The following is a 27,686-nucleotide window of genomic DNA, read 5'->3' as shown; positions in this document are numbered from 1 at the left end:
TGGTTAAAGTGAATGATTTCCTTGTTTAACTGAGTGACTTCCACATGCATTAACATGTTGGAGAGCAACGGATCATGGTTAACATTTGCGTGATAAAGGGTGAATGTGCCTGTGGTCGGGAGCTCTCCAGCTTTATATGGTGCACCTGGACTGGCACAACATTTTAAGATTAATATTGTCTGTTGAGATCCAAGAGTATCACTTCAGCCACAATTGTTTTGAAGTGTTTCTAGTGTGAATCACTTCAGATGTCACTTTAAACCTCCTCTTTCTATCTTCTAGATTACAACAAGTACATTTCAAGGCTCCCTTGTGCAAGGCGAAGACAGACGAAGTGCTTTTCATGGATGGTGACTTCTCCTCAGCTCCCCAGTTTTTTGTGACTTTGGGGGTTTGGGCTTTTTTGTACTCACTGCTGGCAACAGTTGTCTATGTCTTCTACCAGAACAAGTACCTGAAGAACAACAGAGGCCCACTTGTGGTTAATACATTTTTACCTTCTACAACTTTTACAACATACCTTTCTTTAATGTCCCTGATTTAGTTATATAGTGCTGAGTTTGTATGACATGAAATACATTAAAGTTATCATTCTTATTATCATACTTACTCTCTTTATGTGTCTGTCTGTCCTGAGCAGGATTTTGTTGTTACAGTCATCTTCTTCTTGATGTGGCTGGTCAGCACTTGCTATTGGGCCAAAACTCTGTCTGAAATCAAGACAGCCACAAACCCAACTGCGGTGCTTCTTCTCATATCTGCCTGCAGAGCTCAGGAAAACAAATGTGCAGCTGTACAGGAGCCTTCCTGGTCATACCTGAATACATCTGTGGTAGGTATTTAGTGGACAAATGCCACATTGTTTGACACGAAACTTAATAAAATAAGCCATTTACACCTCTTTTTTTTTTACCTGCAGGTTTTTGGTTTTGTCAATGTTGTCCTTTGGGGTGGGAATATTTGGTTTGTCTACAAAGAGACAGGCTGGTATAAAACTGGTCAGAGATACCCGACCAGGAGTGCTTCTGGGAAACGTTCAAGTGAAATGCGGCAGCGACTCCACAATGAGAGAAGCTTTGACCAGCAGAATGAGAGTTTTGGTCCCATCAGACAAGACAGTTTCATTCAGTCAAAGGGGGATTTTGAAAGGCAGGTCCAGAGACAACCTAGCATCAACCAGTCCCAAGTAAGCTTTAACTTACCACAGACATATCTTGGTAAACTGGTAATCTCTGACAGAGAGAGTAAAGCGCCCTCTCAAGGGCCAATGATATTTGTCAATGAGATGTGACTAATGTGCATAATTAAATTAATTCAAATGTGTTATGACCATTTTTTTTTTTTTTTGGAAAATATAATTTGTAACTAAATAAAACTCTGATAGTTTGTCATAAATAGTGTTCATAATATAATATAAAAATTTGTATGCAAGTTGTACCATCAAATTTTTTTATTTATAGTATAAATATTTATAGTTTTACTGAGTTTTTTTGGTGATCTTTGTCAATAAGCAGATACTGTTGTGGACTTTTTTGCTCTGTATGTATCTGTGATCACTTGCGTGAGTTAAACTGTGGTCAGTCCTGTCAAAACAAAACATAATGATATACATAATAAGTTGATGTAATATTTGGTTAGTTAGCAACTTGCTTTCTGTTTTTGTGGATAATTTTCAACATATAAGACAGGAGTGTCATTTTATACATTTTATTTTTCATTATTTAATCAAATACTATAAATACCTAACTCATATTTAGATCATATTTAAATCTGATAAAGTATTTACAGTACATTAACTATGTTAAATAAAGGATTTACAAAATATAATGTCAAATACTGTGGTAGTATTATGTCTCCAGGTGACTATACAAGCAACATTTAGTTATTTACTACAGTTACCTATTGAGGCTGTCCCAAGCAAACCGTTTTTGAGCTCAGGAATATTGTTATTACAAACTTGGGATGTGTCTAAATCATTCTGTGTGAATTCATGTTTTTTGAAAATATTTTTCTCTTGCCATCTCGGCATCTTCAAAAAAACATTTATATAAACTTTACAGTATAAATGATAAGTAATCCAGTTGATTTGGCATGACATTGGACTTGGATCTGTTAATATTGAACTAATTGAATTTTATATTTTGATATGTTTTTAATTTCAATGAAAAACACGCTACACTCCAGTATATTTTTTGTAATTTACAGTATGTATGAAAACGTGCAGTATTGATGCAGAAATATCTAATCAATGTGCTTGAGTTCTCTCAATAAATATTTAATGTTTGATTGTATGATTTATTCCCTTTGTCATTACTGATGAATTTCCTGATAATATAATTAGTGTAGCACTCCAATGTCTTCATTTAGACATTTTAGATTAATATTAATTTAAAATTGATGATGAATGCCATCTTAAAGGAACTTCACATTAGGTTATTGTATTTTCAATTATGTTGTGTGCTTCTCTGTAAATACATCAATACTCTCAGTTTATTATACTTAAGTCAAAGTCGAATATACCTTCAAGCACTATATGTTACATATTACAATATGTAAACTATGTTGAATTGCTCGTGTTGTACATAATCTATGTCACTCTGCAAAGTAACTTGGGGTTGTGTGTTATCTGTTGGTAAAGATACTGCACCTAGATATTCATTTCAGGTAATACTCTGGCTGTCAGCGATTGATATTAAAGTGGGTCTATCTGCTACAGAGCAGTTGTTACCATGTTTTTATTTTTCATGTGGTGAGAGATGTTAGCATTTCCATTTCCATGAAAAAATAAACAAAGAAGAGGAGGCTGCATGTAAGAAATGCAAAAAAGAAATGCAGGGAATCTGCATTAGGAATCAGTAATGAATACTGACTTTTGCAAATACACCAGCGTTCATCAGAGCATGCATATTGGGATGATCTCAACTGCAAAGGCCAAAGGGATAATCCCTCATGGTGTCTGTTTCATCCTGGTTACGACAGTTAACATAATTCTAATACCTAAAACTTCTTAGCACTCTCCCCATCATACAATCTGGGCAAGTTGATATGTTTCACTGACCGTGATTTGGGTTTGTGTAGATCTAAATTCAGGTTGTTCAGTCTCATAAGGAAAGATTGAAGGTGTTGATATCAATTTCAGTAATTCCCAATGAGTGAATTAAGGATGTAATACTGATAATTCTTCTTTGAGGTAATTTCTCATTGTTAAAAAGAGTCAGCAGGCTCTAACCACCACAGGTAAAGTAAATATTCTTCATTGAATATAATTTAATAATGTTGTCAGTATGATGTTAACTGTGGTAGCTGAGTATTCACTTTTTTGTTTCAAGGTTTTTTACAAATTGTTCTTGAGCTATTAAAAGGCAAAATATTGACTATTTTGATCCAGTATTTGAAGATCATCACAGCCAACATGGGTATCACCAGATTACATACTTTGCTACTTCTGTTTACTCTGTAATACCTGAAGGGATCCCTCCTGTTACCCATATCTCCCCCCATATTTTTGTAAATCTTCCGGTTAAAAGTGTGTTGTTGCTGTCGTGTTTTAGATTGTCCTTGTCTGGATGGTACAGTTGAAGCAAATTTGTTAGTTGAGGTTAGATATAATTTATTTACATTTCATTTAGCTGATGCTTTTATCCAAAGCGACTTACAATAAGTGCATTTCAACCATGATTTATTGTGTTTACTGTAGCAAGTCAGACTGTGATGTTATTTTCTTAATCTCTGAATCACACTGTTTTCAACAAAGCTTTCATGGCACCAAAACCATTAGTTTTGCTAAATATTTTAGCTTAATCATTACACACACACACACATATATGAACCTGTTAAGAAAGGACAGTAAAATTTCCACTGTGTCCCTTTGTGTAAAAATATGAGATACACATAAATAACAAATGAACATATATGATAGCTATACCATCATCGATAACAATTACTCCACATAATTCTGACATAAAAAGAAAAAGATTTAAAAAAGTTAAATAGAAATTTAGGCTTACACTTTTAGATTTGACCTTCTTTTTAAGATTGTGGTGGATACTTGTGGAAGTTATTGTGTTATAAACCCCAACGAAAACAATGAAAATACTGCTGCTGCATCTTAGGTTGTTACTGACAGAACTGTTATGCATTTCCAACTTTCCTCAAAGCAAACACCAGCCTGGAAATACAGTCAGTGCACCCATAAATGTGTTGTTAAAACCCTGTAGGCAGCTTTTATCTGTTCCCGAGCAATTAGAACAAAGCGATGCTCGTCTCTGCCAGCTCCCTGACAGAGAGACTGAGCACATGCAGGTGTCCAAAGCAGGCTCTTTGAAGAAAATTACAGTGCATGTACCGCCAACATAACAATTAGGGTCAGATTATCAGCAGGAAATAAAGGGCTACATCATGAAATGCATCGCCCATTGGGTGTAGAAGAGGGGCATATTTAAACGTAATTAATCCCCTTTGAGCAGTAACATGCTGTAGACTGGTGTGTAACACTTATCATTGGTTATGCTTCTGCAGAACATGGAGCGGTCTGATTTCTAGATGGAACATATGTGGAACATATTTCACACTGTAGAGGTACAAAGACATACAAACGTTTTTCAGTTTAGTGTGAACAGCAAACAGTGTTAATGTCTTTCTTCATGGAAAATACAGGAGTTAATTTTGTTTTCAAATTATAGTTGTAAGTCCCCCCTCTTCACTTGAGCTGCAAACCACAAAATAATTTGATCCTGAAGGCAGGTTGGTTGGCTGACGGCAAATTGGCGCTGGTCAGAGCAGGGAGAAGAAGGACTGGAGTCTAATTGGAGCCACACTAAAGATGCAGACAGGCTAATCTGGGACAAAAATTTCCACATAGGGATGACTGACACACGCAGATGGAATCACTGTGGCCAGCGGACAATCTGAAGGAGGCAGAGTGGTTGACCGGACGTAGATATACTGGCAGGGATGATTAGCGGAATGAAGATCAGGCAGGGCTGCTCTGAAGCATCTGGAGGCCCATTTCAAGGGCTGGCAAAGGGACCTACTATCCTATTTAACACAGAGACATCAGATAATTATCCTGAACCTTTTTCCCCATGTCAATCACATGTTTCCATGGGTGGCAAGCAGGGGCAGAGCTAGACTCTCAGCACAGAGGAGGCGAAGCATTCTGAATGGGCCCTACTCAAAGTAATTTTAAATTTTATTAATTCACAACTGTAAAATAGATTATATGTTATATCCTATAAGCAAATAAATTACTGAGCCAAGCAAGCCACAGTGAAGCCACTTTGTCTGGCAAACGTTTTCTGAAAAACAAAAACAAAAAAACTTAAAAAATCTGTCTGCCTGTCCCTTTTACGGCTGCAGCGCCAAGGACGTGACACTTGAAGTGCATCAACTGAGGATTGGTTAAGCACCACCATTGATTGACAGCAACAGTCAGCTGCTCTGTCTCACTATGCATTTCTTAAAGGGGAATAACGAACATTAAGCAGACACAGCGTCCACAACACTGTACCAAGCCTATTTGAATATAAAGTAGAAAGTCTACAAAATCACAGGTCATGACAGACAGGTTCAGAGATGCACATGGATTTAAACAACAGATTATTCTAACTTTCTGACTGATTTCTTCGTAGTCCTACCCAAAATGTAAGTTAATTAAGATCAAATTATGGATGTTTCACTCACAAATAGTTTTCCCTATTCAGCCTGATGTAGTTTTGTGCAGTTCATCATCCTTCACAGAACAAAATAATCCCAACAGGTTAACAAACTTTGAACATCATGATCCCTTTTTAAAATTGAATCCTCTTCTCCATGACAAATATGCCACCCACTTTGTCCTTGTCAATGCTTGTTTCCTGATCCTGTGAGGTTGGATAGTATCTTAACTTTTCAAAGCATGAATGGTCGGGAGGAGAGAAGTTGAAGCATCAGGTATTTAACAAAAGAGAGACATCCAACTGTAGCCTCATTTTAATGCACAGTCATTTAGAAATTTACGGTGTATTTCATGTTTGTAAATGGCTGGACACAGTATAGTAAATTTGTAACTTAAAACCTGAACTTTCAGGACTGAGAGATGCGTAGAGGATATGTATTTGTTCCAGCGGGAAACTGATATGCAACTCTTTACAGCGGTGGATCAATGTACAACTGTTGGTCTGATATGTGTCAGAAATTAGATAAAGTAATCTAAAAGAAAAAACGATTTGGTGAGAGAAGCATCACTTACTCCGGTGCAGAGGCAGCCTGTAACCACCAGGACTGTGAAGAGGTGGACACAGGAGGCTAACGACGCCCTGCAGGACTGCTTTGAGTTGTGCTGTGTGGATCACGTGGTGAGGACATCAATAGCATGACTAACTGCATCACAGAATATAAAAAATTCTGTGAACACACCATCATACCATCCTGGACTGTACACTGCTATCCAGACCCCCAGCGACCATTCATCGTGCACACTGATGCCAGCAGTGTGGGTCTTGGCTCAGTGCTGTTCCAGGAGGGGGAGCATGGTGAGCAGGTCGTGGCCTATTACAGCCGCTCCCTCAGCCGACAGGAGAGAAACTACTGTGCCACCCGCCGAGAACTGCTAGCAGTCGTTCAAGGACTCCGCCACTTCTGACCGTACCTCTATGGGGCCAAATTCGTCCTGCGCACCGACCATGCCTCTCTTACCTGGCTTCTCCACTTCAAGGAACCAGAGGGGCAGCTGGCTCGGTGGCTGGAGACACTGCAGGACTATAACCTTGAGATACGCCACCGGGCTGGTCACCTTCACACTAACGCGGATGCCCTGTCAAGACGCCTCTGTAAAGCAGAAGATTGCCAGAACTGCCAGCGCATTGAGGACCGTGACACAGCAACTCCAGTGGTGACAGCCCTGTGCACTGGTCCCTCACACGGTGACAATGCGTCCCCAGCAATGGCCGACGGTGACAGTTTGGACTCTGGATATTGATAGCCAACAGCTACAGCGAGACCAGAGCCAAGACCCCGTCCTCTCTCGAATCAAGGATTGGGTGAGGGCTCGCCAACGACCAACATGGCCAGCAGTATCTGGACCCTGAGACCAAGGCTCTCTATGCCCAGTGGTCAAGCCTTGTCAGCCTCCTTATCGCCACTGGCAGGCCCCCGGGAGACATCTTTCAGCTCTTGGTCCTTCCTTTCGCAGAGAGATACATTTTTAAACACAGATAGGTTAAATCTATATTTCAGAATGTGATGCCAGAAATATTATGCTGACAGATTAAGGTTTAAATATGCAGGTTCATATAAATTATTAAAATGTGGTATTTCGCGTATATTCGGACGGCATATGCAGCGTAGTTTTATCCCCAGAATAATAGTTGGGCGCCAGACAGGAAAATAATAAAACATTTCTATCCTGTCAATTTAAGAATTGGGTGTATAATTTCTTAGGGGACATAGCCTGGATAGCTTTAAAACCCCACTATAAAAGGCTGAAAGGAAACATAACACAAACCATAATTTTCATCATTAAATATTCATTATGTTTAAACAAAACAGTCATCAAATTAAATGGTCATAATTTTCTAAATAAGCACAAACATCACACAACAAAAAGATCCCTTAAATGTCCATGAAGGCATAACAATCATAAATCAAAATCAGTGTCCAGATCAGACAACATCAAATGTCTCTTAAAAGAATGATTAATTTAGGACTCCAGTCTCTGTTGAAAATCAGTTCGGTTCAGAGTGTTTGTGTCTGGTATAGGTCTGTATATGTATGTGTGAAGGGGGGGGGTTCTAGTGTCCATGAAGATGAGGGTGAAACTGAAGGGGTAAGGCGAGGAAGGGCAGAGAGAATCTTGGAAAGTTTCTTTGAAGAAGTTTTTTCTTACACCCAACCAAAGCCAGGGAGGTCCTCAGTCTCAGCCCCACAGGTCCAAGATGGAGACGAACACATTCAGCTCGTTCCACCTGCTCCAGGGATCCACTCAGCTCCACCTGATCTTGGTCTCCAAAACTGTCAAATCAGTCCAGCCAGTTCAAGGAAGATCCAGTGCTCTGTCACTTGGAAAATAATTCCAACTTCTTTTTTTAGAGCTACTAACTCTCAAAACTGAATCCTGTCTTTGCCTAGCTCTTCTTTCAACCACTTTCTGCAGGTCTCCTTCATGCTTCCATGTCTGTTGATTTCCTTCTTCTGCTCACAGGTGTGCTTGATTGATCATTTCCTTGTCTGTTGGTTGAGGGCCCTACTTTTTTTCTTTTTTCCTTTTCCCCCACTCTGTTACACATACACAATTAACAATTCAGGGCATATTTGTACATATTGGTGAGCCCATTTAACAGACCTTTTCTCAAAGCTAATTTTGTATCCCCCAAGCCCATCAATAATCATTTGACAAAGTCTTAGGGAAAGGTCAGTAATTTCATGCACATCATCACACATTGTCAGGTTGTGCTCAGCCATAAGTTCCATACATAAGTGGAACACATCATTTTCACAAGGATAGTCCTGACAACAGCAGTCCTCTCAACATATTTCTACCTTCACCGGATGAGCTGGCTTCAACAAATTCTGAGCCCCATAAAGTTTGGGAACTGCATATATTATGGATGGGTGACCATTAGGAGCCCATGACTTGTCGGTTGTTATTATGCATGGTCATTCCAGGCAGTTACAGCTTCAGCAAGCTCCTACTAAATAATTGACAGAAAAAAGCAAAACATTTGTTACAAAACAATCTGCGTTAGGCCGTTTTTATGTTTGTGTTGATAAGTTTTAGGTTAGATAATACTGTACCTGTATGGTATTTTGGAAGCAAAACTGGATCAGTGATTTGTCAATGAAGCTGGAAACAAAATGCCATCTGCTTTCAGCTGGTCAAAATGGTCCATCCAAAACTGGACGCATTCATTTCTCAAGGTACTCCACCAGTGTTCATTCCTTTGATTGCGTGTACTTGGACCCAAAGTGACACAGTCTGTACCATTCTCATCCTCACTGTTGTGCAGAAACCTTTGCATCATTGCATCAGGCTGTTCTCAGTACCATGATCTAACCTGAATTTTAGAGGAAATTCACTGTTTTTGGTCACAGCATCAATAAAATAACCTGCGATAATACAGGGGTCATTGTTGGTTTTGTTTACTTCTAGCCATAAAAATTTTTTTGGGAAGCCATCTATACAACCACTGACACATATACTGTTGGCTTTAATTTGTCATACCCATCGATATGCCGTAGGTAGTTCGGCTCAGGTTATACGGTCAAACGGTTGCGGGAACGCAGATCTATCCAATTCCCGTCCATCAGTCGCATCAATTGACACACAGTTTCTCTATCGTAATTATCCCGGCCATCCAAAATTTCTGATGCATCCATCTGTAGCCGTGCTGTCTGCCAGATGTTTGTAGCTGTTGGTCAATGAAGGATGCCACTTCAGCTTCATCGGCCTTATTTCTTCTTTGCCAAAGCTAGGTCTTTTGTAGCTTTCTTTCTGGGGTACAGAGGCTTAGTTTGATAGTATGCGAGTCCACTCTTACCATCACACAATCTCTGCAAGTTGAGATTTTTCAATGAACGTGATTTGGGTTTGTGTAGATCTGACTTCAGCCTGTTCAGTCTCATGAGTGAAGATCAAAGCTGTTGGTAAATCAACACAATTGATGTCATCATCTATAACAACAACTCAACACAAGTTTACCATAAAATAAGATTTAAAACAATGAAATTACAATTTTAACTAGTAGGCTTTTGTAAAGCTTCCACTTGCAGATTTTGATCTACTTTTATGATCGTTGTGGAAGCTATTGTGTTATATAACCCCATTGAAACTACTACATTGCAGTTTGCTAACAGAACTGTTATGTAATTCCAACCTTCCTCAAAGCAAACATCAGCCTGGAAATACAGTCAGTGTACCACTAAGTTTATTGTTAAAACCCTGTAGGCAGAACTTTCTATAGAATCTGAGAAATTAGAACAAAACGAGGCTGTGTGACAGACAGACTGAGCACATGCAGGTGTCCAAAGCAGGCTCTTTGAAGAAAATTACAGTGCATGTACTGCCAACATGACAATTAGGGTCAGATTATCAGCAGGAAATAAAGGGCTACATCATGAAATGCATCGCTCATCGGGTGTAGAAGAGGGGCATATTTAAATGTAATTAATCCCCTTTGAGCTGTAACATGCTGTAGACTGGTGTGTAACACTTATCATTGGTTATGCTTCTGCAGAACATGGAGCGGTCTGATTTCCAAATGGAACATATGTGGAACATATTTCACACTGTAGAGGTACAAAGACATACAAACGTTTTTCAGTTTAATGTAAAAACCTGCAGGGGGTGTTATCCACCTATTTTACGGACTGAAAGCACTCCAACAAGGAACCTTGCTATGTTCATTTTTTTTTTTTTTTAAATCCCATTATTTTTTATAAAAACTAATTTATTCCAATTGAACAGAAATTAAAATGTAATTTATTGTTTTGTTATGATCACAAACTGAATGACATGCTGCAACACAGATATGTTGCATGTCATGAATTTGGCCTCATGGGGAGGTATAACATCACACCATGTGTAGTATGTCTGAGTTTGGGTCTCAGCATATGTGAACAGCAAACAGTGTTAATGTCTTTTTTCATGGACAACACAGGAGTTGTTTTTTGTTTTTTTTTAACTATAGGTGTAAGTCCCCCCTCTTCACTTGAACATATGTCACACTGTAGGGGTAAGAAGACACACAAACGTTTTACAGTTTAATGTAAAAACCTGCAGGGGGTGTTATCCACCTATTTTACTGACTGAAAGCTTTCCAACAGCCATGTTCATTTAAAAAAAAAAAAAAAAATCAATTAAAAAAAAATTATACCATTTGCATAGAAATACAAATTAATTTTTTTCTTGTCTCATTTGATATTGTTATATTATTATTATATCATTCTTTCTTTTCATAATGTTTTTGGTTTCATATGTGTATTCTCTGATAACAAACAGAATGGCATTCTGCAACACAGATATGTTGCATGTGATGAATTTGGCCTCATGGGGAGGTATAACATCACACCATGTATAGTATGTCTGAGCTTGGGTCTCTCAACAGATGTGAACAACAAACAGTGTTAATGTCTTTTTTCATGGACAACACAGGAGTTTTTTGTTTTTTTTTAACTATAGTTGTAAGTCTCCCTTCTTCACTTGCACGGCAAACCACAAAGGAATTTTCAATCAAATTTTTTGTGATAAGGAATTTTTTCGAAAGTATGTGTTCTATAGCTAAATAGCTAATTATTTTGACAACTAGTTCTATAATTTGGACAATTTCACATGATGTCAACTTAACATTTAGGTTTTTGTGAATGCAAAATACTGTTTTACATTTACAGAAATAAGGAAATGTTCTCTCAGAGTGATGTCCTGATTTATACATTATATATTATATTGTGTGTGATGATTACCAGCTATCCACGACATTTAGAAGTTCTGTTTATTTAATATGTCACATTTTAAAAAAAGGAACCTGTGTGCTTTAAAACAAATCATACCTTTCCTGAACTATTTACTGGTTCCAAATCAAGACGAGATGATTCTCTGCCTCTGGTCAATTATTTTTTTTATTATTGTGTGGTCCAAAGCAGGTTGTAATCTTTGCAATAGATTAGAATATTCCGATAAATGCAAAACTTTTTAATGGTGTTCTGAAGTAATTGAAACAATGATTGTATATTGTATTGGTTAACAAGCTTTCACCCAGCTAAAGCCCATAGTTCTGCCTCATTGGTCCATTCTGTGATGTTTAAACATTCATTCATGTTACCCAAAATTACTACAACTAAACATTAACTGTAAAACAATTGCTGTAAATCTAACATTACTAAGTGCAGCGGTTTTCAGGATCTGTTCTGATTGCTACTTTAGAGGATGCACTAGGGATTTCCACAAGCATGATTACAGTGTGATGACATCCATGTCTGCTCAGAAGTGGATGATAGACTGTCACATTGTCATTTATTGACTTTTGAGTATTTAAACTAACTTGAGAGTGACATGATGAGAATGTAAGGTTACCCTTAGGGTTTAACATGCTTATATTTTATCCAAAGGAATAATAATAGCCTAAGGTCTCACCAATTTTTTTTTGCCTGTTCAGAGGTTATCTTCTCTATTGAGGTCCAGTGTAAAGCACTGATTGTAAAAAAAACGTTGGGGTAAACTAAACCTTTGGGTTTTGTAATAATAACTTGACCTAACCAAGAGGAAAATTGGTTAAAAAAATATTATTTTCATTGGAGTCAATTAATATTGTGTCAAATGAACCTTATCTTTTGGTGAAAATTATATGAAAGTTTGTACTTTACTTAAAACTGATCTATACCTTAAATTAGTCAAGTTCCCCTTTGGTTTAAACAGCAGATCATCAACCTAAGCCTAAATATAGTATTTATGTTATTTACCACAAGTTTCTTTACAGGTCAGTGTAAGAGTCTCTGCTGTGTTTTCAGTTGTGTTGCAGGCAGGGTTCGAATTACAGTGACTTTTGGGGGAGGAGTGCTTTCAGGTGCCCATGTACACTACTAAACATGTCACATCCACCACGTCAGCCCTGTCAATTGCAGGTTACTGCAAAAAACATTATTTTTCTCTCTACTGTTGGCTGTCTCTTTACTTTCATAATCAGGGAACTGACTTGTATAGCTGGGGAGACCCCTTTGAAAGAGGTCAGGTCTCCTGCTCAGCTGCTCTGGGCTGGAGGTGGAGGAAGATGGGGTGAGCTGAGGGTTAGAGAGCAGCTTTCTGTCAGAGTGCTTCTTATCACTTCCATCACTGATGTGCGCACTTGTAACTCTTTTTATCCATTGATATGTATTGAATGAATTAACATACAACACTTACTTTTTACTATTATTCATTTTTCAGGAACCTTATTGTACAGAAAAATCAACTTGTAACTATAAAATGGACGAATTATTTAGAGGTCCCCCTTAATGTCTCACAAGGCTTTCATGGGACCTCGGGTTGTTTTCGGTAGGGGTGAGCTCCCCTTTGCTCCCCTTAGCTCCCCTTATGTCACAGTTTCTTACCTCTGATCTCTGTGTGTCTCACTCAGAGCGAAACTCAACCTCTGCTGAACTGACATGGTGCGGATCAGACACAGACACTCTTGCAGGCCATGGCATGGAGACCCCTGATTTATAATGTATAGTTCAGACTTAAATGAACACACCATTACATTTCTTTTCATGCATGCATTTATTATCTACTCAGTCTTATATTTTTTTTTTTCTTTTTCATAAAATACATAAAAATAATGCCCCTGGAACATCAGTGAAACATATGCTCCCCCATATAATTACATGAAAATATCCCACATGTGACTGCACATTCATCATCTTAAAAAGTGTTTTTCCCATTTCAGCAGGTTCACAGTTTTTTTTTTAAAAGTTGAAGTGTTTTGAGGGTCTGGGTTTACTCACAGTCACTCATATGCGCTCACACACACACAGATGCACAAATGCTGTACAAGTTACCCGCAGCAAATACATGTCTTTACAATTCTTAGTTTACACATGTCAGATGGGATTGAGTTCCTCACTGTATTTGATCCGGAGTCCGTTCGTTAAATCCATGAATCCATTTGGCAAAACACAATTCTTTGTTTAAATGGGATCTTTTCAAATCTGATAGCAACGAGTGAGGAAAATGTCCACAGATTTAAAGATGTCATGATGATTAAGAGACAGAGGACACTTCTGTCTTGCTTGTTGAAACTGAGGTCTCATCCTCCACCATGCCACCCATTCCAATAGTGCTCAGCATGCAGTTACGGAACTAAAAAGAGAGAGAAAAAAAAAAGATATTGAAATAACATTGGATGAGCATCATGATGGTTTAAACATTGAAAGAGCAGGGTAAATAACATTTTATATATACCAACCTGTTTGTTCATTAGAACATAGATAAGAGCGTTGTATAGTGCTGAGCTCTTTGCAAAGAAAGCAGGGATTGATGCGGTCAGGGCGGTGAAGGAAGCTCCTTTGTTCAGGAAGATCCAACCAGCAAAAGTGGCATATGGTGTCCAAGCTACCAGGAAGCCAAAGACCATCAAGATGCACATGCGGGTCACTTCCCTCTCAGCCTTCTGGGTGGATTCTGACTCCTGCTGCTGAGCTGCGGCCTAAAGTGAAACCAGAAGCAAAGTCACTTTGTCAAAGCATGAAAGAAAAGCACCCATAAAACAACTCTTTTTCTTTGAAGTTTAGTTATAAACCTCTCATGAATTTAAATTTCACTTACAGCTTTGACTGTCAGCACAAGGCTCCCATAAGCGAAGAAAATGAGGAAGACAGGGACGAAGAAGTGGACGACAAACATGTATATGACATATGATTCATTGTTGAAGCCTGGAGCCAGAGTGTAGTAGTCAGGTCCGCAGGAGCACTGAATGCCCTCAGGAAGGTACCTGTGGAAGAGTTAAGAATAGCCAATATTGGAGATAAGTAAGTTGTCAATCTATTAAGATTGAATGGTTTGTTTTCAGTTGTTCCCAATCTTTCACATCTTTAGTTCTGTCAGATTTACAGATATATTTACGGAAAAAAAAACAATCACAGATACAAATTTGAATTACCTGGACCAGCCAAACAGTGGTGGTCCAGCGCATGCAAGGGCCATGATCCAGGTAGAAAGGACTCCAATTCCAGCATGAGTTCCAGAGAACTTGAAGCTTCCCATGGGTTTGCAGACGACAATGTATCTTTCAATAGCCAGTACCACCAGAGACCAGAGAGCAACTTCACCTGTAGAAAGAAAAGTGTATCTTTCAGGTTAACTTGTTCTTTCCCAGGCTTGGCATTCAAAATGTATGTTCAGTGTACTTTATTCTTTGTCAGGTTGTGTGAAGAAAAACTACATACCTCCAAGTGTGGCCATGAATCCCTCAATAGCACAGAAAGTGGCTCCAAGAACGAAGTAGCCGTTAAAGGCAGAGGTGATGGTGATGGTGAATCCGAAGGCGCACATGATGAGTCCAGCCACAGCCAGGTTGACCAGGATGTAGTTGAGAGGTTGCTGAAGCTTCTTGTTCACTGCAGTCACATACAATGTCAGGCCGTTGATGGGAGTTCCAGTGCAGATCAGGAAGAACATATAAAAAGCTAGAAGCTTGTACATTATTGGATCGACCATATAGAACTGTGGATATTCAAAAGGACTTCTAACAATCCCAGTCTTGTTGGACATGGGGATGTAGAAGTTCTTTCCCTCAGTGCCATTGGGCTCAATTCCTCCGTCCCACACCATCTTCAATTGTCTAGTTTGCTGGAACTTCAGCTGAGAGACTGTGCCAACAATGACCAACAGCCAACCCCACGCTGGTAGTAATGCTTTCCTAGGTGTTTTATACCTTCTCAAAGTTATCCTTAAATGAGCTAGATTAGATTAGTAGAGGATTGAGAACAGCTCAGGTCAGTCTGATAATTGTCCTTAAGAAAACAGAGTGACCTGATGTTAAATATAGTATAACAGAATCACTTTATTGGCCATATCCTTAGTGTTTTACATTTCCTACATATTAAAATGATTTCTCCTATTAAGAACTCCTACTTTTTTCAGATTTTGGTTGTCTACTTAAAATCCCATACAGTATATACATATAATATTTCTGCTAGAAAATATATTGATATAAATCTTTTGAAATCAAGCCTACGTTGAAACAGTAATTAATTAAGTAAGTAAGTAAGTAAGTAATATTAACATCTTGATATATTTACATTTTACGTTTACAATAATTGCCTTTTACAAAGAATAAGGCGTCTTCTATTGCAGAGAAGGATCGGTGACATATAATCAAGGAAGTGATCTTGATCATTAGCCTACTTAAATCTACGGAAAGGCTTACTATGTTGGCGTTCAGTGGGCACAGCAGAAGCCTAGAGCTAATGCGGCAGAAAAAACTCACCTCATGCGCGGACGTCGACATTTTTCTGCTGAGAAATTAACAAATGATGCCATAATTTCCTCTGCAAATATAATTTTAATTTTTCCCAAACAAAATATTTTTTAGTCTGATACTGGAGAAGCAGTTCAATCCGCCTGAATACCACGACAAAGGGTGTGAGATAGGTAAGTATGGTTTATTATCGTCACATAAAAATATGGAGAAACTTATTGTGCGCAGTGAAACAGCCAGTTGCTCTGTGCAAAGAAAGTCTTGTGTCGGGAACACATTGGCTGCGTGGAGTGTGCGTTACCTCGGAAGCTGCAGCTTCTTGCGTGTGTGTATCCACACCGGCTGCGTGCTACCAGCCGTGCTGCGGGTCCGGGTCCTACCAATGAATCAGTGAGTATCTCTTTGATAATGGCCATTCATATTTGAAGTTTTGAGGTCTGACAACTGAGGAGTTGTAACCAAAAAGCAGGCAGGTGCTGGGTAAGCGTAGGACTTCATTAACAGTGTTTAGTGTGTCGTGCTTAAGAAGATTTCATTTTAAAATGTGGAGGGAAATTCCGGTACTACTACTTTATTTTGAAGTATCGCTGTATGTGCTACATACTCGTGTTTTGACAGTCTCCCTCGTTTTCTTTCTTGGCCTACTGCTGTAAGAAAGTTGGAAAATTATTGCACAACATAGCTGTACAGAAAACACACAACAAAGAGTCTTCATTGAAGATGAAAAGTAAAATATGGCTCGTTTAGAGCGTCTTTATTTCTCACGAACTCTGGGCTAAACAGCTCTTGTGGGTTGAAATGTGATCTTTTATTTAAGCTAAAGTCGATGTATCCAGATGCAAATTGTTTTCTAATATAGTTGAATAAAATATACATTGGATATAAATCTTGCATCCCTGAGTAAATACAGACTTCACAGCAAAAATTAAAAAAAATAAAAGCTCTCAATGAACATTGGAAAGTAATTTAGCACATTTTCTCATGCCTTTTACAACTAAGACAGCTGTACATTATTTAAGTATATCCATACTTCATACATACTCAACAACAATTAAGTGGTAAAATACCTCTTTCATCTAGGTAACTTTGCATTAAATAGATTTTTTTTTTAAATCAAAATATATTCAATCAAAAAAGGTTAATTTTAGGAGAAACTTCAATGATGCAAAGGAAATTCTCACACTACTCAGTACACAGAGTTATTTAGCTCTACCTTTACATATTAATGCATCAATGATTATAATAATTCAACAATATAATATATAATATAGCCTTCTGTAAGGAATTATTCTACAATAGAACTACTGTTGAGTCTTGTTACTTTTGCCTGAAGAAAGATATGTCAGTAAATTAAGCACTGTGGTAGCACATAGAAAACAGGATTATGCAGAGCTGACTAAGTGTTTTCTCAGATTTGTTTTAGAGAATTGAAAATGTACTCAAGATATGGATTCAAATTCCCCTTAATTGAAGAAAATGACAAAGATGGGACCCTTGGGATATGAAGGTAAATATGCTGCTCATCATGATTTCAGTCTAATTTATGGGCTGCAATGTAGTTACAACTGTAAATACCAATTCATCAGCAAAATTTTAGTGTCAAAACTGTACGTAAATCCACAGAACTGTATAAATGACACATCAACTTTACTTTTACCTGACACAAATGCATCTAATAAGAGCTTGACATCATTTTTCATGTTAATTTAATGTTTTGATTTTTAAGGTCACTGTATTGAGATTTAAAAAGCTGATGAAGTGCCATTCTTTTAAGCTCAGTTAACAGCACAAACACTGGTTTTTGCATAGATTTTATTAGGTGATTAAACTAAAAAAAAAAAAAAAAATAGACTGTTTATGTATTCTGTTTTTTTACCAGCTCATTATTTTCTAGCAGTCTACATATAATTTAATAAACATTGACAGCTATATATAGCTGGAAAACACAAATTATTTCCTTTTATAGATTATTTTGAAAGTTCTGTTGAATTTCTGGTCAGATGAGGGCCATTTATTGTTTTCTTGACTGATAACAGCCTTTCACAATTGACTTTTCAGCATGTGTTGGAAATAACACATACTCTTATTGCACCAACATTGTCCCAGTTAAAATATTAGTTCATAATTTTCAAGACTTGGATGTTCCACGTTGTGCTGATTGTGTCACAGTAGCTCTGTCCTTGTGACCATCTCTTCTGTTCTGCTGTCAGGAATGAAGCGCTGTCCAAGGTGCTGATCCTGTGGCTGGGAGCTGCCTGGGAAGTTGATGCTTCCACTCTCTTCTGCCCACATCTGTGAGACGGTTCTCGGCCAGAGTGAATTGCAAGCAATGAACTCATTATACCCAATCAATGACCCCACCTGCTGCTCATAGTTGTGGCAAGTAAAAGTAAGTGATCTATTTGGATTTATCTGCTATTTGTCATTAAAAAAAAAAAAGTACCAGAATGATTATTATTATCTAAGTAGTCTAGGTAATGCCCAGATCTTAGGTCAATAGAGATGATGTGAAAAAACAATTAAGAGAGACGTTCACACTCAACATCCTAAGAATATGCCTAAGAAAAAACAGCCTTGTCAGAGATGATAGTCCAACTTTTAAACGTGGTGCAGTTCTGATCTGCAGCTGTTGGAAATGCTTGTTTGATTCTATTGGTGCCAAACAGGATTTAACCAGTCATTATATCTATTGGTTCACTTACTTTTCCCCTCAACACTATGAGCATGTAATAGGTCAATTAAGACATGAAAGATTATATTTAATTGTTATTATCTTAAGCAGTGTTTGTCTATTTTAACTTAGACACAGATCTGATTGCATGTTATGACCAATTAAACCAGGTACTATAAAAACAGTTGACATACTTTTTCTTACCCAGCTAGTGTTTCTTCATGGCTCTGTCCTTGGCTTGGCCTTTGATAATTACCTGTCCCAGAAAATAGCTATTCTTAACTAATTAGATTGACAAATGCCAAGTAGTTAGTAGCCTTACGGGTTGAAGTACTTTTGTTTTGCCAACAACTAAAGTCCTTACAAGCGTCTTCAGTCTTTTGCCTTGAGCTGTATACTTTGGTTTTCACTGCTTTCTTACCTATGGGCCTTACGTTATTGGGCCTTACGTTATTGAAAAATAACTAAGTACATTTACACAATTTTACAACATAGTTTGATGTATACTTGTACATCAAACTTGAGTATTTCAATGTAATGCTACTTTCTACTTCCACTTCACTTATTGTACTTTCTACTTCACTACATGTATTTATTTTAATTTAACTTTAGTGACTTTTACAAAGAAGATTTGACACAACAACTAACATAAGAAAAATATGTAATTTTCAAAATGCAACACATTGTTCAAGATTAAAACAGTAGTTTCCAACCTCTTTGTCTTCTGAAGGCTTACACAAATCAGTGTTTAGTCGGGGGTCACATTTCAAATTTCTATTAGTTCTATCAAATACAGAATTTTTGCTGTAAACTTCTCACATGTTTTCATTCAACAAATGTTCAAATTATCTAATGATTATTCACGTTTAATGATCTAATGATGTAATATATAATAATAGATCAGTCAGAGAGATTAAACCAGGATTTTTACTTTAATTCTTTAACTGCATTTCACTGCTATACTTATATACTTTTGCTTCAATATAAAAAAAATTTAAGCAAGACTTTTACTTGTAATGGAGTATTGTTTGGAAATTGTACTTAAGTAAAAGATCTAAATACTTTCTCCACCACTTGTGTTTTGTTTCTATTCTGTATGGTATTTAATTCTGTGTTTGGCCCTTGAAGTTGATATAAATAGACACCGTTTGTCTCAAAATATCATGATAGGTAAAACAAATATTCAAAACTTTAACTTGATACTTACAACAACATGTAATATACCTAGATTAGACAAAAAAAATAGCAAGGCGACATAAGTATAAGCTGTAATGCAAGTGAAGACCAAGCCAGCTCCTCTGTGATCCGCAGTGAACTAGAAGCTTCTAATGAGTCCGCAGAAAACCATGAACTGTATCTTTTAACAGCGAGCACTAACAGTAGTCTTCATCTTGGACAGAAGGGAAAAGGGTTAACAGTGCATATATGAAATCTGTTTAGAAAACGCAGACTGTTACATTATAACCTGTAGATACTCTGATGCATCTTTTCCTTTAAAATGCATTTTAGACTTTAAAACAGAGGTGACAGAGTCTTTATGGTTAAAGCTCCCAGTTTGGAGGGACTTTTGTAAAATGATCAGAGCAGCCAATTTTGTTTCTTTCTCTTTTCTAGTACATCACTTTAGGAGAAAACAGCTTTGTTACTTTCATAACTTATTTGGTTTTATCCAAGTTAATATTTTATCTATATTATATATGTATGAATTTTAATATTATCAGTAGCTGTAATAGAAGTAGTTCTTTAGTTATTTTAGCTTACGTAATGCACAACATACAGATTCAGCAAAGAGGCTTGATTGTGGCAGCAGCATATATGCACAGTAACAGCTTTACATTTCATCAACATCACATGTCACCTTTGCAAAGTTATCTATGGCCTGAGTCACTCTTAACATTATAGCTGAAATTCAAAAATCATATGCTCAGTTTTTAAACAACTAAAATCACTAAACAGATACAGAAAGTAACTGATTCCAAAACAAGTTCAGTCAAGAGTATAAGAGACAGCTAATATCACATGACTAATCAAAATATATTTATTTTACATTTAAGGCTTTTTGTCGGGCACACAAAGATCATTTAAAAGCAATGAATAAACTGAGTAAAAGCATATTTCTGACATATTGATTTGTACTTTACCTCCAAGTGTGACAATCAATTCCACGACAGGCAGTTGAAGAGGTGTGATGTTGAATCGATCGTCAGTCGAACCACAGATGAATGAATCAAGATGTAGCTGAGAGGTTGATAGAACTTCTTGGCTCAGGAAGAAAGTTAAGGTCAGATGGGGACAGATATTTGGAAATCTGTAAAGATTTAACAAATAAAACTTTAGGAAAAAAGCCTTCAATCTACCAGTCGGGTTGGACATGAGGGTGTCAGAAGTTTTGTTTCTGTTGGAATCTTTAGCAATTTACTATAACACAATTTAATTTGGGTTTTTTTCTTCTATTAATGGTGACAGCAACAAATTAGTGGATTAGATTTAAGGTTTGATGAGATAAGAGGAAATGTGTTAATCTTGTGTTGATCTTAAGATGTTTTAAGTCCTCTGCTTAATTTATTAAGTGATTGGCTCAGTCAAGGAAGGAGGTTGCTATCTGAGACACATTGAATGTGTTAAAGTACAAATGTCCAGTTTGTAATATTTTATCATCAGTTCAAAGGTCAGACATTTACTCATGTATAATTGTCAAACGTAGATAAAGAAATGTCAATGGAAACAAAAGAACATAAAAAGGGAGTCGATGCTGTATGTAGATATGTTGGTATGTACTACAGATATTCAATTCAATTCAATTCAATTCAATTCAATTCAATTCAATTCAATTCAATTCAATTCAATTCAATTCATCCATCCATCCATCCATTATCTATACCCACTTTATCCTGAACAGGGTCACGAGGGAGCTGGAGCCTATCCCAGCTCTCTTTGGGTGAAGGCAGGGTACAACCTGGACAGGTCGCCGGTCTATCGCAGAGCCAACACATAGAGACATACGGAAACAAAAGATTCACACATTGTGCCCATTCACACCTAAGGGCAATTTGTAGAATTACCAAGTAACCTGAGACGCATGTCTTTTGGATGGTGGGAGGAAGCCACAGTACCTGGAGAGAACCCACGCAGACACAGGGAGAACATGCAAACTCTACACAGAAAGGCCGTGGCCCAGATTTGAACCCAGAACCTTTTTGCTGTGAGGTGACAATGCTAACCACTGCACCACTGTACCGCCTCACTTCAATTAAATGTTATTTATATAGTGCCAAATCACAACATAGGTTATTTCATGGCACGTTGTGCGTTACATATCTGCACACATTTCTCACATCTTTTCACACTTTATTTATAAAACTACAAGGGAAGGTACAGTATTATATATTAATTCAAAACACTCACTCAATGCATGCTTTCAGAATCAGTCAGACTTAGATAGAATGTCAGCCTCTCTGTGACGCTACCACACTAGAAAAACAATATTTATTTATCATTTTTATTGTACTGAACCTAGCAAAAACCTAAATTAAACAAAAAAAATAAAGAATATTAAAAACACACCAAAACATATTTTTTAGCAAAACTTTTACAAAATTAAACATAGCATCATAAGCAGCTTTACCTGAATTAATCACAGTTAACAGAATATTGAGAACTTCATTGAATAAATGTAACAGCTGGTTGTTTCATTCATGATGTGATAAGTCTTCCTTTGACTTTCACCAGCTCTATAAAGACACAGAAGGTTATTTGATATCAAGCATTCTTGGCCTTTAATAGCATTGCTGTGGCTTAAGGAAGATAGCAAATTAGCTAAGTCTTTAGGAGACATTTTCTTTCCTAACTGTGACATTAAGCCTATGTATCAAGCGCAGAACACTACAGGTGAGACACTAAAGTTAATCCAATCAGGTTAATGACACCTACGGTTCCTCCATATGGACAGAGAGAATTACTTGGTGAAAATTATTGATTGCTGGTCAGGCCTGAAACTATAGACTCAAAAATAATATATACGTAGGTTTAATTTGCTTTTTTACTCTTAATGATGTCCTAAAATCTGTAAAAGTTGACTGAACCAAATTCCTATTCTCAGGTTGAAGAGAATTCCTCCACACGTGAAGAGTGGAGCAAATTACTCGTCCTCTCTAGCCGGTGTGAGGATTAATAATTGATCTTTTAACTTTTGCACTACCTTGTATTACCTTACAATCCTGTAATCCCATTTTGGCAAACTGACAGTTAGGTTAGCAGAGGGGTATAAAAACCACAGTGTGCAACCCTGAATTTCGTCTCAAACAACATAACTGGACTTTTAACACCAAGAAGCTCAACAGAACAACTGACCAGCAAAGATGGTGTGGGACGGAGGAATTGAGCCCAATGGCACTGAGGGAAAGAACTTCTACATCCCCATGTCCAACAGGACTGGGATTGTTAGAAGTCCTTTTGAATATCCACAGTTCTATATGGTCGATCCAATAATGTACAAGCTTCTATTTTGCTACATGTTCTTCCTGATCTGCACTGGAACTCCCATCAACGGCCTGACATTGTATGTGACTGCAGTGAACAAGAAGCTTCAGCAACCTCTCAACTACATCCTGGTCAACCTGGCTGTGGCTGGACTCATTATGTGCTGCTTCGGATTCACCATCACCATCACCTCTGCCTTTAACGGCTACTTCTTTCTTGGAGCCACTTTCTGTGCTATGGAGGGATTCATGGCCACACTTGGAGGTATGTAATTTTTCTTCACACAACCTGACAAAGAATAAAGTACACTGAACATACATTTTGAACGCCAAGCCTGGGAAAGAATAAGTTAACCTGAAAGATACACTTTTCTTTCTACAGGTGAAGTTGCTCTCTGGTCTCTGGTGGTACTGGCTGTTGAAAGATACATTGTCGTCTGCAAACCCATGGGAAGCTTCAAGTTCTCTGGAACTCATGCTGGACTTGGAGTCCTTTCCACCTGGATCATGGCCTTTTCATGTGCTGGACCACCACTGTTTGGCTGGTCCAGGTAATTCAAATTTGTATCTGTGATTGTTTTTTTTTTTTTCATAAATATAACTGTAAATCTGACAGTACTAAAGATGTGAAAGATTGGGAACAACTGAAAACAAACCATTCAATCTTAATAGATTGACAACTTACTTACCTCCAATATTGGCTATTCTTAACTCTTCCACAGGTACCTTCCTGAGGGCATTCAGTGCTCCTGCGGACCTGACTACTACACTCTGGCTCCAGGCTTCAACAATGAATCATATGTCATATACATGTTTGTCGTCCACTTCTTCATCCCTGTCATCTTCATTTTCTTCGCTTATGGGAGCCTTGTGCTGACAGTCAAAGCTGTAAGTGAAATTTAAATTCATGAGAGGTTTATAACTAAACTTCAAAGAAAAAGTTGTTTTATGGGTGCTTTTCTTTCATGCTTCGATAAAGTGACTTTGCTTCTGGTTTCACTTTAGGCCGCAGCTCAGCAGCAGGAGTCAGAATCCACCCAGAAGGCTGAGAAGGAAGTGACCCGCATGTGCTTCTTGATGGTCCTTGGCTTCATGGTAGCTTGGACACCATATGCCACATTCACTGGTTGGATCTTCCTGAACAAAGGAGCTTCCTTCACCGCCCTGACCGCATCAATCCCTGCTTTCTTTGCAAAGAGCTCAGCACTATACAACCCTCTTATCTATATTCTAATGAACAAACAGGTTGGTATATATAATAATTTACCCTGCTCTTTCAATGTTTAAACCATCATGATGCTCATCCAATGTTATTTCAATATCTTTTTTTTCTCTCTCTCTTTTCAGTTCCGTAACTGCATGCTGAGCACTATTGGAATGGGTGGCATGGTGGAGGATGAGTCCTCAGTTTCAACAAGCAAGACAGAAGTGTCCTCTGTCTCTTAAATATAGAAACATTTTCATATATCTGGACATTTTCCTTTATACTCTTTTTTGATCTGGAATCATCCTCGATATGGACTGAGTGAAGTTCTGGGACGTCTGAACTACTTAAACAGTGATAAACAGCTCAAGGAATTCATGAACTGCATTTTCTCTACTCTTATTTGAAGGATATTGGGACGTATGTGAATTTGAAACCAATGCAAATAATGGTAAGATCTGTGAACACATGTATGTGGATGCTCACTTTGACTCCCCCTGCCTGAGGCAGAGATATACCTATGATGTCTGAACTATTTGGTACCATTGAATCTACATAACATCCTTAAACAGCATATGATTTGAATGCCACAAAAATCTTTTTTCTTACATCAATGGGAACATGTTTTGTACTGTATTTTCAAAATGAGCAACTATATACCCTGTATAACTCTATTTTGTCACTTGTTCAATTGGTCATCATGAATTGTAAACATTGTACATAATTCTAAATAGTATAGATAAATAAATGCATGCATAAAAATGAGTTGTCATAATGAGTTCATCTCATAAACCTGGCTGCCAGTACTATTAGGTTGTGACCTTAAATAATATTTATACATGAAGAAAAAAAGCTAAGAATTACTATCATTAATAAAGATATTGAACGGTTTCTATATCATGATTTAATCAGGATTTAAAAGGCTACGAGACAACTACAACTTAGCTCGTGCTACTCCAGGAGGAAATATCGTTTGTGTTGTTTAGAGCTACGCTTGCTGACCAAATGTTCCCGATTTAAGTCTTAACCTAAACACACATGCTGCGTGTAAAGGGGCATTACCTTCAACATGAGGCCCCTAAGGGTAATGTCCTTATGATCAACAGGTGCTTATACAAAAAGAGTGTAATAAAGCAAGATCAAGTTAATCCACTTAAATAATTATAGAGCAAAATACAGAACACCAGCGCTGCAAAAGCTTTATTGGCTTTCATTGGCACAGGAAAATCAACTCTAAAAGTGTTTCACATTGAATGAAGAAGTTTAATCTATCTATAACAGGTAGAAAACCAAAATAACTTATAGTGGTGGTGGTGGGAATTGACTATAAAAAAAAATTGTACATGTTGCTCTTTCTGAAAAATATAGACAGGGTCTGACAAGATGGCGCTAACAATGACCAGACAGAAAAGTATGTACAGTAAGCCATGCATGCAGGTGACAGCTCTTGTTTGCTGTGTTTTGTCTATTTGTCTCTTCCTTTTTACATCAAGGAGGAGAGCGGGAGGAGCACAAGAGCCTGTTTGTTTGCACCTAGGTTAAATTAAGACCCAGACAAAAATGTTGTGCCTTAATGTAATGCATACAGTCAGCCAATAATATCTCACTGAATAAACATCTATCGTCTTCTCAGAGTTGTACTAACATTGTCTAGTACTAATTTAAACCAAATAAATATGCACACAAAAGAAGTAGTATACTATTAAAGTAACAATTGATTTGTTAAAATTCAAATTACATCCTGCTGTACTTGCCAGTTTCTTCTAACACAAAATCTAAAAGGAAAAACAAAGAAAAAGATTTAAAACAAGGAAATTCTCAAAAAGAAAATAATCCATGTGCAGCAATAGTACTCACCGACAAGTGACAGTACTGCTATATATATAGTAATCAGGCTTTTATTAGCAAAATTGCATATTTCAAACGATTATACTATTATCATTGCATTAATAGATAATGCATTAGCATGTTTACTTTGTAGTATTCATCCTATTTGACATAATTTACCAACAGGGGCTTACATTAGGTATATCCATAATATTTTTCATAATGCATCATGTAGGTAGTATAGAATATTGATATATTATGAATAAAAAGGCTGGAATACAGTCGCAATATAACTGCAAAATAATTGTATTTGACTATAAAGTATGTGAAGTAATACCTTACCCTAAATGTATATAGGCTAATAAAGAAAAATACAATATCGGCTAAAGTAAAGAACAAGAACTTCATATTTGTAAGCTAAGTAGCTTATAATAGCTTACTTGAGTAAATTATTTATTTTAAAGCCCATTTGACCATTTTCCTGAACTGTAAATCTCAGGCAATATAACACAAACTCTAGCACAGTTTAAGCTTGTAAACTGGTTACATAAGATTCACTGCAAAGACTGCTTTCGCTAACATAGAGACTACTTCTGTCTTGACAGTAGAACATATGGACAGACTGACACAATCAAAAGTATTAAAAGTAAAACTATTCATGATGCAATGATGATTATCGTAATTCAATTATTGGATTACTGCTTCATTGACGTGTAGTTGTGAGCAGCATTTCAAGGTTGTGATTGTGTGGCTTATTTCAACACAATACAGTTGACTTGTGTAGTCTATGTATTTGTGCATAACAAACTGATCATATATTTTATGTAACAAAAAATGAACTGAAAAGTAACTGTAGCTGTGAAATAAGTGCATTGGAGTAAAACATTTTCCCCTCTGAAATGCAGTGAAGTAGAAAACAGCAGAAAATAGAAATACTTAAGTGAAGTGCACGTACCTCTAAGTTGAACTGAGGTACCTCACTGCACTTTACAAAGCTATACACAAAATTGTGTGTATAGTCACTAAAGACCCAGCGATGAATGAATCTGGAAGAACCTGATAGTTAATGAGAACTTAATGATTAGTACTTATTAATTAACTCTGATCCAGAGGGAAACAGAACTGTAACTACTAATCCATTACTGATTGCTTGCTTGTGTACCCTCAAGTGGTGCCACATAGTACGGAGGACAATTCCATTAATTCATATAGCTCCCTTACTAATCCACGATATGTGTGCCGTGCCCCCTCCAGTAAAAGTTAAACACCTTACAGAGTGGTTACTAAGTAGCTCCTCAATAATTACCAAGTAGATTGGTGAAAGTAAATGGGACAAATGTCAGTATATTGCAGGGAACCTATATCGTTTTTCTCCAATTCACATTTATTTCTAAAGTATTATTCAGCTACACATTTAGGCAATTTAGCTTAGCCTTCTGGCTCAGCTCCCTCTCTATCAAAATGTGCCAGTACAATGTGCGCTTTAGAACTAAGCGGCAGGAAATGGATAGATGGATGAACACAATTGCTATTTGAGTATCCTGCAGTCTCTGATTTGAGGAAATAATTGTGAAGATAAT

At 37.2% G+C, this 27,686-nt stretch overlaps 4 protein-coding genes across 5 annotated transcripts in view; 2 read left to right on the top strand and 2 right to left on the bottom strand.

The window, feature by feature from the left end:
- synprb (synaptoporin b) overlaps positions 1–2,291 on the top strand; it is a 4,015-nt gene extending 1,724 nt beyond the window's left edge. The window contains exons 3-5 of the mRNA XM_069690575.1: positions 283–481; positions 641–832; positions 920–2,291. Coding sequence (XP_069546676.1) covers positions 283–481; positions 641–832; positions 920–1,291 — 763 coding nt within the window. The 3' untranslated portion in view covers positions 1,292–2,291. The remainder of the gene's footprint in view (positions 1–282; positions 482–640; positions 833–919) is intronic.
- The window catches only part of LOC138616434 (sodium- and chloride-dependent GABA transporter 2-like), a 318,896-nt gene that overhangs the window by 266,977 nt on the left and 24,233 nt on the right, over positions 1–27,686 (bottom strand). The gene's annotated exons all lie outside the window — the stretch shown is intronic.
- Positions 13,709–15,277, bottom strand: LOC138616410 (green-sensitive opsin-like). The gene is made up of 5 exons (XM_069690666.1): positions 14,893–15,277; positions 14,607–14,775; positions 14,273–14,438; positions 13,914–14,153; positions 13,709–13,807 (listed from the first exon to the last, which is right to left on the bottom strand). The coding sequence occupies exons 1-5, from the start codon at positions 15,275–15,277 to the stop codon at positions 13,709–13,711; spliced, it is 1,059 nt and encodes a 352-aa protein (XP_069546767.1).
- Positions 16,828–25,075, top strand: LOC138616409 (green-sensitive opsin-like). Of its 2 annotated transcripts, XM_069690665.1 has the most exons (7): positions 16,828–17,433; positions 18,137–18,315; positions 23,170–23,340; positions 23,458–23,626; positions 23,798–23,963; positions 24,081–24,320; positions 24,423–25,075. In XM_069690665.1, coding segments are annotated over exons 2-7 (846 nt in total). In that variant the 5' UTR covers positions 16,828–17,433; positions 18,137–18,314; the 3' UTR covers positions 24,522–25,075. The 2 variants fall into 2 exon arrangements, with proteins under 2 accessions (XP_069546766.1, XP_069546765.1); XM_069690664.1 differs by lacking the exons at positions 16,828–17,433; positions 18,137–18,315 and having other exon boundaries at positions 22,706–23,340.

This window comes from Brachyistius frenatus, unplaced genomic scaffold (assembly GCF_029030835.1).
Source record: "Brachyistius frenatus isolate BFR_SWC_R1_liver_20210118 unplaced genomic scaffold, ASM2903083v1 Contig_10, whole genome shotgun sequence".
NCBI lineage: Eukaryota > Metazoa > Chordata > Actinopteri > Embiotocidae > Brachyistius > Brachyistius frenatus.
Note: the sequence above shows the minus strand (reverse complement) of the source record. Positions and strands in the feature narration are given on the sequence as shown.